General features: G+C 45.7%; 1 protein-coding gene across 4 annotated transcripts in view; it reads right to left on the bottom strand.

Annotated features, from left to right (window-relative positions):
• Positions 1-8,588, bottom strand: part of PDE7A (phosphodiesterase 7A) — a 75,264-nt gene extending 66,676 nt beyond the window's left edge. Inside the window, exon 1 of one of the 4 annotated variants that reach the window (XM_038175586.2) lies at positions 8,001-8,588. In XM_038175586.2, the coding sequence (XP_038031514.1) occupies positions 8,001-8,138 (138 nt within the window). In that variant the 5' untranslated portion in view covers positions 8,139-8,588. The remainder of the gene's footprint in view (positions 1-8,000) is intronic. The other 3 variants (XM_038175584.2, XM_038175587.2, XM_038175585.2) reach the window with 3 other exon arrangements.
• Between the last annotated feature and the right edge of the window lie 3,608 nt (positions 8,589-12,196).

Below are 12,196 nucleotides of genomic sequence, written 5' to 3'. Positions count from 1 at the left end.
GATTTTTCCACAATACAAGAAAAAGAGCTCGATTCATTCAGTTGCTGAAATCTACAGCCTAAAATTCTGCAGTTAACAAAGAAATTTAAGCGCTCCAGACTTTTTCGGAACCGATTACGTGCTCTCAGTGCTCCAAGAGAGAAGCTAAGGCAGGGCACTAGTGGCAGGTCCCCCACACATCCCCCTGCGTGTTTCAAGAGACTGCCAATGCACAAGAACTTCAGTGTACCGATTTTTTTTTTCTTTAAACGGAAGTGCTAATTCACATCTGACTAAATATGAAACTTCCTCAGTGCATCTTCAGCTGCAACACCAATATACAGACTTCATCAGCCACAAAGCAAGAAATAGCCCAGACCAGCGTCACTCCTGCCACAGCAGCGCCGGTCCCCGTAGAGAAACTCCTCTACTGGACCATACTATTAAAATACTACTATTTGTAACAGTGCTCGCTTCTTTTTTTTTTTTGATCTAGATGTATAAACGAGTCCCTCAGGAAGTCACTTGCTTGCCAGCATCCATCCCAACGCAGCATCTCAGTTTCTAAGACAACTACAGAGAACCACATCAGAAGGCGACTGCACACAGCCGCGCTAAAGGCCGAGCCACCTACCCGAGTCCCAAGCTTCCCAGCAAAATCTCTCTCCTCATAGCCTCGGAACAAGCTCCTGTATCTTCTCCTGGGGTTTTTGTTACCTTGGGACAGAACTGATGGGCAAGGGGTTGTCTTGCATGTGTAATAAATATCCCATTTTACCAGTCAGAGTAGCCTCCAGCTGTGTCTGCTCCAGGAGTGAGGAGGGGGAAGAAAGATTCCTCAAAGGGAACAGCCTCCTCCTCTCCACATCTCTCATCTGGCAGCAAGGAGCAGAAGAAACAGTAAAGTCTTCTGCTGACACAAAGCTATCCTCATTACTCTCATCCCAGCATACAGCTTTTTGATGTTCAGGCAGGCCTGCTGCAAATTTTGGCTCCTTCACACTTCCAGCTAGAAGCAGAGAGAAGAATTTGCCCTCCACCTCGTGATGAAAAGCAGACTCCGGGAATCTAATTATAATTATTGTGGGAGTGTGGTCAGGAAGATAATAAATCAGATTGCCCTATCACAGGTGTACAAAGTGGGGGAAAGTGGGAGGAAAACAGGAGTCAGACTGCTGCAACAGAAACAAAACTTGTCAGGGTATGGAGGGGAGGAGGGCAAGGGAGGTGAGGGAACAGCCACAAAAGTTGTTCTAGACCAGAAAGAAAACAAAACATTTGGCTACAAATTTCTTACAGCACACCTAGGATGTAAACACACACACACACAGTTCCCCAACTAGCCCTTAAATCCAGTTGTCTAAAAATGCATTTTTATAATAAAATGCTTTGCCTTTGGCAGGCTGCCTTGCTGGATTACACTGGCTGCTTATTTACACTGCCGTTAGCTGCTAATGGCACAAGGAGAACAAACCAAGGAAAACTTCACATCGAATGAAATGCAAACTCTTCCAAGCTCTACTACGAGGGGTTTTGTGCATCTTATTTAACAGGAATTTGTGAGGCCAAGGCTCAACTCCTGGTCCCAGCCATCAGTGTGTGAGGCCCTACATGCATGTGTGCACACAGACAAGGCACACACATTTGTATTTGCTCACACACCTGCTTACCCTGCAGAGCAAATTCTTGTAAAACTGAGTGTTATATTTAGCTTTGTGCACAAAGAACTATCTGCACTGCAAGTGCTATTTAGCATGATTTCTGAGATTAAGATTAAACCCTTCAAGTTTTTTAGTGTGTCCATCCTAAATCTCATATTTACAAGGAAAGACCATTCTAAATTAGAAAGCACACTACATTCCTTAAATCACATCACAAGACACGTGAATTTTACATCCTGGGCATCCAACTGTATAAATTCACACGTGGAAAGCATCGGTGCATTCACAACGGCTTACACACTTAAGGACAGCTAAATAACTTCAGAATTTTTTCCCCAGAAGTGTGAAAGCAATCCGAGCAGCCAAATGACTTACTGTTTGCACACAGCCCCAGTGAATTTTTGAGAAAGCCAATACAACATGCTCAGTCTCACCCAGGTGTTTCTTAAACAGAAGCCATAACCTAGCAGGACGTAGAAACAGTCCTGCTGCTTAAATTAATCAGATCCACCATGCTACAAAGTGACCGAGCACACTCGGAAACTTACAGCTTTGCAGAAAACAAGTGGAAACTTGTAGACACAGAGTGATGAGCAAAATGCAAGAAAGCAAAAAGCCAGCGGTCATCAGCGTGACGGGGAAACGCTCTCAAGAACCACATTCTAACTACTACCAGGGCTGCCCTCCACCCCCCTGCGGGCTTTGCCAAAAATAGAAGAACTGAAGAAATACCAGGGATTGATTGCAGACGGCCCCAACATCATTTTCCGCACAGCAAAGCTGTAACACAACAGAAATGTCTGAAAATTACGTGACTTTTATGAGAGCTTTACTCCCATACCGAGTCAAAGTTAACCCATTTTGGGTCTTTTCTTAAGGAACCTGAAGAAGATTTACTTGGCAAATGCAGGTTTTTAAAGAAAAGCTGCTGCAAAGGACATCCCATAAATACAAAGCACTCCTAATTCCGACAGCCTGTATTGGCATTGCATTACTACGTCATTAGCTCATCATTTATCTCGATTACCCACGTACCAAAGCAGAATCCTTGCAGAACTATTTTATGGTTCAATATTCAATACTTCAAAACTTCAGGGGCACATGGTTACAATCTCTGTTTTCAAAGCAACTTCTTTTTTAAAGATAGCATCAGAAAGCTGAGGCTCACACAAAGCACAGAATATACTGTTACACAACCTGGACAAAGAAGTAATAAAGAATTGACTTGTGGTGATTTAAGACAAACTAATTAATGAGGACTTTAAACTATTATTCTGCTTAGATCTTCCACAGGCAATTACAGGCCATGAAATAAGCTGCTGTGACCTTTTGCAGAATGAAGGTACCGATGCCGCTTTATGCTCCGATGTATGAAAACGTTAATTGGTCATAAAACTCTGAGAGCATTTTAAAAAGGAACAGCCCCAGAAAATTACTGTTGTGCATAAAAACCCCAATCAGAACTTGTCCACGCCGAGCAGAGTCAGAGTCAGTCTCTGCCTCTCATCTGAATAGATGCAATCTCAGCAACCAGACACAATAAATGCAAGATGAAGGGAATGGCAAGCGGAGCAGCAACACGCAGAATTAATTCCAGAGGCTAGGAATCGCATCAGGAAAATTATTTCATTATTTTAACTTGTTAATTATTCATGCAGCAGAGATATGGGGAGCAGCAGGAGAAAGCTAATGAAAGGGCACGCAACTGAGGGCTACCGATGGAGAGGACTGGAGTGGTATAAAAGAAAAGTCACGGAAAGCAGAGAGTGGGTGAAGAAAGGAGTTTAGGGTAAGTTCCCCATTCAGTAGCGGGCCCAACATAAGGCATCCCTTCTGTCTCCCCACTGCTCGTTACTCCTGGCCTGGCATACTGCTTCCTCATTACTAGCAGGCACGGCCGTTTGTGGAACTACGCTATGAATCAGCCAGGGCTGAGAAATAACCTGCTCGAAATAAAGAAGTTGACACAACTAAGAGGAAAATGCAGAAATGAGCAGCTCCAAGGGAAAAATAGGTCACGCCGACACTTCTCCCAGCAAGAAGGTGCCACTGCGGGATTAGCAACCAGTGCCCATGCTCAGACCGTAAGAACACACCGCTCAGCTCTGTCTTCTGAGCAAAACACATTTGGATAGAGTACATGGCACTACTACCTGGTACACAGGAATACCTTGTACTGCAGGGAGACTTGGTGCCTGCACTTCTGACATTCAGATCGAGACTTTTATCACTTCAGAGTGGTTTGGGTTGGAAGGGACCCTAAAGACCACCCAGTTGCAACCCCCTGCCATGGGCAGGGATGCCACCCACCAGACTGGGTTGCCCAAGACCCCATCAGGCCTGGCCTTGAGCACCTCCAGGGATGGGGCATCCACAGCTTCTGGGCAGCCTGTCCCAGTGCCTCAACATCCCCTGAATGAAGAACTTCTTCCTAATATCTCATCTAAAGCTCCAGTCTTTCAGTTTATAAAGCCATCCCCCCTTGTTCTATCACTTCACCCCCTGACACAGACTCCTTCCCCAGCTTTCCTGTTGGTCCCTTCAGGTACTGGAAAGCTGCTGTAGGGTCTGCCCAGAACCTTCTCCAGGCTGAATGACCCCAACTTGCCCCATTCCCTCTTCGTGGACACTCATCCTTAGATCTCTTTCTTTTCCATCATCAAGTTCAAGCACTTAAGGCCAGAACTAGATCTTTACTTCCATTCAGACTCTACTACCACACGTCAGCAATGCAATTTTTGGAGACACTGAAACAAACAAGAGTGGAACACGAGGCAGAATGAAAGAAAGGAGTCAAAAGTGACAGGCTAGGCCAAAGTTCTCTCTTACTCATGTATGATATGTTTATATGGCATAAAAAGCAATTGCAGAGACATGTGCTGACCTCTCAATTCAAGGGTTTGTTTTTTTCTTTTTTAGTGGATTGCAACGCAGGACATGTAATCTAGAAGCGCTCACAGCTATGTTTCTTAAGTGGTTTTCATTATAAACCCTTATTCATTAAAGAAAAAGAGAGACTAAAAAAATTAACACTAAATAAGGACAGGCACAGTTTTAGATACTTTTTAACGAATATTAACAACACGAGTTAAAAACCAGACATGGCAAAGAATCCAAAATTATCCTCCGAAAGCTCAGCCTTAATTTAAGAAGCATCATTTTGTAACAGTTGGAGTGGACACCCTAAAGGCAGGATCCAAGGTACTATTTAACATCCACCTGACCTCGCAGTGAACCTCAAGTCAAACTCACCGGTGTGAAATGCCCTAACTAGCTCAAGAGCCACCAATTCGGGTGCCCTTAAAAGCAGCTTATAACACCAGCATTTAAAATTATTCCACGTTCAAAGAAAATTATCTCAAGAAAGATGTAAATCCCATGCAATAGCAGCTCTTCATTTGGCTGGACTCGAACAATATCACAAATAACCTCCAGCTAATAGGTGTCACTTTTACTATTTTCATTATCGATACTTTGAACTTGAAGAAGACTGTAACGACGTAATTCATTCATAAAAGAAAACTGCAAAGAGAAAATGCATAAGGTTTTTTCTGCGTTTGCTGGGGATAGGAACAGGTTTAAATTGCCACAAGGAAGATCTAAATTCAGTATTATGAAAGAAGTCTTGACTGACAGGAACAGTTAAGCACTGTTAACAACAGTTAAGTTGTCTGAAGAGGTTGTGTAATTTCTATTATTTGAGGCTTTTATGGATTTGGTTTCAAAAGCCTAATGGGACCATCCTTCCCTTTAAATCAGGCTTAGTGAAGATTGCCCCAACTGCTTCATGCGAGGAGCTGGCAGGTAGCTACCCCGTGTTCCCAGCTGTGTGGGTTTTCTGCTCTTTTAGCCAGCTGAATCAGGGAGCACCTGACAAGCATCAGAGATGGTATAAAGGAAGTAATAATCATACGTGCCCAACATCAGGACTTTAACCTTCAGCAATAATGAGTTATGTCAGCTCACCGCATCTCATAAGACTCTATCTTAAAAAACAGATTAGGCAAACAGATTAGACAAACATCTGCTAATAATATCGCCAGCACAATTCATCCTTCCTGGGGCTGACAAGAGCAGACCACAACTCTTGAGGTCATTTCCAGCAGCGCTTTGTTCATGCTGCAACAAAGCATCGCACGGCCCGTTTTGAACCCACTGAGCGAAATTTTAACAAAACATTACACTGAAATCACGCTTAATTAAAAGAGAAATACTTGCAGGCTTAGCGTTGTCACAATTAAATGCTACATGCATGTTCTTACCATTGTTTCCCATTCCTGCTTGCTGAAAGGCTGAGCCTACAATGTCTTATGCCTAAATAATTTCACTTTTTAAGTGGGAATTCAGTTTTCAAGACCTCACATTTTTAAAGAAAACCCTCCAAACGGGCATTAAACGTGAAATGCTGGTTGTACACACTGGCTTCTCGAGTATGCTAGTACACATCTCCAGCTCTACTCCTATTGCTCCAACCTAGCTCAAACAGAAAGCTGAAGGTGACAGACTGGTAAGGATCCAGACCTCTTTGAAAAGAAACGGAGTGGAATACTAGGAGTCTTCCAGGAAACTTCAAAGGTGAAGTGAAGTTCAGAAGTTACACAATCATTAACCTCACCAGTGATGCTTCTTAGCCCATCATTTGCACCAGCCTATGATAACCGTAGGTTTGGTAGACGTTCATATCCTATTAGCTCTAAGAGGCTCCTAAGGGGAGGAAAAAAAAAAGGTAATCTAAAGACAACAAAATATAGCTGTACTCTAATCAGCCAGACAGTATTTTAAAGGACTTCCTCACTTAAATATCCTAGTTCTCTTACTTAGTCATAAACATATTCCTCTGGCTTACTCAAAGGAAATGCTGCTTGGTCCCATAGGTCCTAAGCACACCTGTAGTTTCCATTTTTTTACATGTTATTCAATCACATCTCTCTGTGATTCACTCTGAAATACCTACAGCATTTTGGTCAGGAAATGAAGAATAGATGGAGAAGCTTCAAGGTTGAAAAAAAAAACAAACTGAAATGCCAGTATCACATTTCATTTTATAAACTTGTGTCTACATCATGCATCACCTGTGCTGGAGACCACACAGAAGAGGAATGTATCACCTTGACTGCTTTGTCTGTTGCTTTTTCCAGAAGACCATCTACTCTTCTTCAAAGAAGAGAGACTCTTCCTTCATTTCCACAAGATAATGTGCTAAACTGGGTTGGTTTTCAAGAAGACTTGTAAATACGGAAAATTCACCATCACCACGTAAAACTCAAATCAAATGGTACAAATGGAAAACATCCTGACCCAGCTGCTACGTGGAAAATCAATTGTCATAAAAACAAAGTTTTCATCATATATTATATTCACGCTTGGGGGTGGGACAGTCAACGTATGTTCATTTTCATTTCCTTACTAATAACACCTCACTAAGCATTCAAATTCCTGGTCATTAACACAGTATCTTAATGGGTTTTCCTTCCCAAAGATACACGCACCTAATGTTCATACCCACACAGGGCTTCACTGCTGCCTGAGGAGGGACAAAGCCAAGAGGCTGGGCGCTCTCTGTGTTCTCCTTATGCATGTATGAAGCAGAGCGAGGCACGAAAGGCTGAACAAGTCAATAAGACAGCCAAAAACGTGAACAACGAGAACTGGCCATCACATGTGTAAAGCGCAAAGATGGCATCTTCCGTAAGGACAATGCAAGCCAGAGTCCTGAAACAGACCTTTCAGGAAATCCTTGGAAGCCAAAAGCAGCTGACTTGCCACCAAAGCACACGCTTTCCTCTGCAATCCCAAATTTTCTCCAGAGACTTCCACCAGAATACCATTTTATTGGCGCTTGCTAGGAAACCATACAAGCCCACATTGAGAAATTCAGGACCGCGTCCTCAGAAATAAACCTCCCTTTTGTTCTGACAGCCGTAATGACCGCTCCTGCAACATCTCCAGCGAGATCAGATGCAACAAAGTACCCCGGAGTTCATCTTGCGACTGATGTAATGCGGGCAGGGAACAATACCACGGGAATGAAGAAGCCGAGGATCTTTGTCTCTTCCTAGGCAAGTCCTAGGAGTCGGCGGGCGGCACGGCGCTGCATCCCGGATAAAACACCGCAGTGCCCGCTCGCTATTTCAGGTAAACCACTGCAGCTCTGGGCAAGGCCACAGGCAGCCCGGGGATGAAAAGCTGGAGAGCGGCACAGGCTCTGAAACGACGGAGGGACCGCGGAGGAGCCCCGTGATCGCCCTACAGAGGCAGTAGCCAGACAGCAGCGCCTCATTTCCCCGAGAACACCCCTGTGGGGACCGCAACGCCCCTATTAACCTCCCCTTACCCCCCCCCAGGAGGGCTCTCTCCTACCTGCGAGAGCTGCCGGGGGTTGGGGCAGCCGAAGAGCGCGGAGCTGGAGCTGAAGCTGATGGCCCCTCTGCGGCTGAGGACGTGCTGCGGCACCGGCCTGTCGAGGGGCAGCACGGGCAGCTGGCAGCATACTTCCATCGAAGAAGCCTCCGGGCGCCGGCCCCGGCCCCCCCCCCCTCCCCACCACAGCACCTGCCCCGCCGGGGCTCAGCCCCCAACCACGGGGGCCTCCTCAGCGCCCCCCCTCCTCCTCCTCCTCCTCCTCCAGCGGCGCCGGGCCCCGGGAGAAGGGGACAGAGGGAGAGGGGGGGGATTTAGGGAGGGGGGGGGGGGCGCGAGGCCCGTCGCTGGGCCTGGGAGGCTCGGTCAGCCCCGCCGGCCGCCGCCGCGCATGGGAGCGGGGCCGGGGCCCTATTGTCCGGCAGCGGGAGGCGGGGAGGGGACGGAGGGAGAGAGGAGGAGGAGGAGGAGGAGGAGGATGAAGGGAGGGAGGGGGGGGAGCCCTCGCCCCGCCCGCCGCCGCCGCCGCTCGGCGCAGCCCCGTGAGGAGGCACGAGCCCGGCGGGCCGTGCGTGGGTCGCGCGCCTGGCGACACGCAGCGCGTCATCACGTACCCACCCCAACCACCCCCCCCTCCCTCCCCCCCGCGCCACACCACACGGAGGCAGCGGGAGGGCTCGGCGCCGCCGGCGGGGCCCCGCGCGCATGCGCGCTGCCCGTTCGCGCCTTCGGCAGGGCGGCTGATGGAGGAGAAAAGGGAGGGGGGGGGAGAAAGAGGGGGGGGGAATGGAGGGCTCCGCCCCGGCACGTGCCGCGCGCCGCGAGGCCCTGAGGGATCGGGCCTGGGCGGCCCCTGACCCAAAGGTGGCTCTGTGTGAAGTGAAATAAAGCGTTAAATCGCCATAAACGATAAATCCCCGCAAATGTTAAATCTCCACAAACATCAAATCCCCGCAAACGTTCAATCACCACAAGAAGCCACCACACGGAGGTGGCCGTGCCCGCCAGCCCCATCCCCACAGCCTCAAGGCGGTGCCCCCTTGCAGAGGGGTACAGGAGGATTCTTGCCCCTGCAACGCGCAGAAGTCAAACTGACGCAATTTTTAACGTGAAACGCCACATTTTTGGGGAAATCTCACCGTCCCAGCAGCGGTCGGGCTTTTGAGGAAGAAGTGGAATAATTCGTGGGGTCATCTGGCCCCGTAGCTACGCGCGCCACATTCAATAGGACAGAACTATACTTCGTTGTTGTTTTTTTTATATAGGAATAATTCTCCCTTTGTTTCTCCCTGCAGCTGCTTTTTTTTTTCTTCATCCTTTCATCTCTTTATTTCTCCATCATAAAAAAAAAAAAGCCCTATATATAGCATGATAGGCAAGGGAACGCTGCTGTTCTTTGAAGCGCATGTACCCACTTAAAAATCAAATTTTGCAAAATGATTCATATGACTTAACTTTGCATAATACATCGCTCTTCTAAGTGCTTGCTTACTGGCAGAAAGGTTTAGATTTCACATGATAATGGTTATTTATAGGCAGTGACATGGCTCTGGAGGAGCCCGGTTAGGAAGAATGGTCGCTTTGTTTGGAGGGCTTTCGTCTGTTTGAACTCGTTGGAGGAGCAAGAAGTTTTGTAGGTGTGGGCTGGTGGCTATTTCACCCCAAGCTACCAAGTTAACAAACGCACCTCCTTCTTCTGCAGGACTGCAGTACCACGTTGTGTCCTGGATATACACAGGCATGCGGGCGCATGGGAGACAACAGTCTCAGATGAGGCCAACTGCCTCACCTTAAAAGCTTTTTCCAGCTTTTTTAATCCCATTTCCTCAAATAAAAATACAGCAAGCATTTTCAGCATATAACGTTATAACGTATGCAGCAGTTCACAATTTATAATAAGCCTGTAATTCCCAGTAAAATAATGTGCTCAGCTTTTTTTATTATTATTATTTAGTTCAGGTATGTCAAGTTTTCTTCCGCATTCTTAGACATTTCACTCATATTTGGCCTACTTGCATTAAATCATGACTGCATTTGAATCCATGGCAGAACTCCACCACTTTCACTGGAGTCAGGATTTTCCCACCCCCTCCCCCAATTCATTTTTCAAAATTCCTTCTGGTTCTCCTACACACTTATAACAATTTTGCTTTCTATACTTGGGTAACTTGAATTTTTACTTTAGCCCATCTAAAATTCATTTATCAGCAATATGCTGTGTAGAAGAATAGAAGCATATTCCTACTTTCACTGAATATACAGAGCGTATACTTCAGTCCTACAAGGTTAAGCTATAAGTGAGGGTTGTTGATAATGTATTTTTTTAATGCTTCCTATCAACTCTATATTCTTTCCATCAGACTAGTCGAAACTGGTTCTTTAAGGTTGTATTTGCGCTGAGTCTGAGCCAGTATATCCTTAAATAACATAATCAGCATTTTCTTTTCTTCTCCCTCACTAACAATCCAATTATCTTTGATCTCTAATTAACATTATATAAACACCTTTAAGGAATCTGAAATGCATTCTTATGAAGTAAGCGTAGAATTTCCAGACAGTGAATGATTCCATAAGTGTTTTGTTTTCAGGACACAAATTGCTATTTTTCATAAATACAAAAGTTACTAATATTACTTTGCGCTGTGGTTTCCTGTACGAGTTTACTGAGAAGAATCCCGCCCCTGGACGATAGACGGTCTTTGATTTATGGCATAAATTACACATTTTCAGCCTAAAAAGAATGCACAAACCGTGTTTTATATCCTGCCTATTCTGCTTACTGCCTTGTCTTGCAAGTTAAGAGCATGTAGCACAGCAAATAAGTTTTTATTTATTTTTTCCCTTATACAGGTATAGCAACAACAAAATGTTTTTGTTTGAATTAAATTGTTTTCCTTGTGAACCACAGAGTTCTTGGAGCACCACCACAGTGCTGCACTTCTTAAAAGCATCATATGATGTTATCAGGTGCCATAGTTTATCTACGTAAGCCCTGTGTGTTGTGGCTTCTTTATCACGGCAGATACAGCCTTCAGTACAGACTACATATCTGAATGTATTCAAATTTAGGGAGTGTTAATAAAGTTTCAATGAGTCCTTTCACTTTTGCAGTTAATGTCTTGTACCATGCTCGCTAGTGCTGTCTAGCAGGGAAGAAGCATTACTGGCAGACAGTTTTGTCAGAAAGCAAGGCACTCTTACAAAGCCAGGGAAATGGAAGATCACAAAAAGGTAATTAGTTCAGTTTCACAGTTCCTAGGAGAAGAGGCTCAGATCGCACAGGTACTTCAGCAAGACATCCTGCTGGACCAGCCGCACTGCAAGGAGCATCGCTTCGGGGCACAGCCAGCTCACGCTGGCAGAACTGAACAGTCTGCACAGAACAGGAGGCTTCAGTCGTGTTCTCGTACAAAACACAAAATAGGAATACTCAAAGGCATAGCACGGTTGTACTTTGAAAACACCTGAGGAGCACAAAAAATACTTACTTGTACAGATACATGATCAAGACATGCAGAAGTTTGTCGCTTTTCTTCTTACCCAAGGAAGTTACATGGTTTATTTCTGTAGAAAGGAAGAAATGTCTTTTCAAGTTGTGTTCTCAGTGGCTGCATTGTTACGCTTTGGTTTTGGCTTGTGCCGTTTCTCTGACACATGCTCAGATACGTCCTTTGTTTCTACCCAGTTATTGTCTGAGTGAATGCTATGCATTTCCATGGGACTTCCAAACATGTGGCAGCCCAGCTGGAGGACACCCCTGTCCCTGCTTGGTGCATCCCTTTCTTCATCTCCTGTCATCTTGCTCCTGCTGTGCCCTGGGTCTGCATCAGGCACATTTGAATGTTGTGGTGATGCCATGTCCATGGCTCCTGTTCAGTTTGCTGTCCTTTGCAGCCCCCAGATCTTCTGCAGAGCTAATAGCCATCCTGTTAGTCTGGTGGATCGTGTTGACTGTGGTAATTTGCACTGGCCTTTACTGGACAAACCACTCTGGGGGCTGGTCAAGATCATTCTGAATGCTAGTCCTGTCCTTCCTAGATCTCTCTCACCTGCAAATTTAGTGAACATACTCTCAAAGACAGCCAGGTCAACAGTGAAATTCCTGTGAATGATTAAATCCAGTATCTGGAAGAGACCTCCTGAGGAATGCTGTTTAATCTAATCTGTCAACCACTGCTAACGACTCTGAGGATGCT

Source organism: Anas platyrhynchos, chromosome 2 (genome assembly GCF_047663525.1).
Source record: "Anas platyrhynchos isolate ZD024472 breed Pekin duck chromosome 2, IASCAAS_PekinDuck_T2T, whole genome shotgun sequence".
NCBI lineage: Eukaryota > Metazoa > Chordata > Aves > Anseriformes > Anatidae > Anas > Anas platyrhynchos.
Note: the sequence above shows the minus strand (reverse complement) of the source record. Positions and strands in the feature narration are given on the sequence as shown.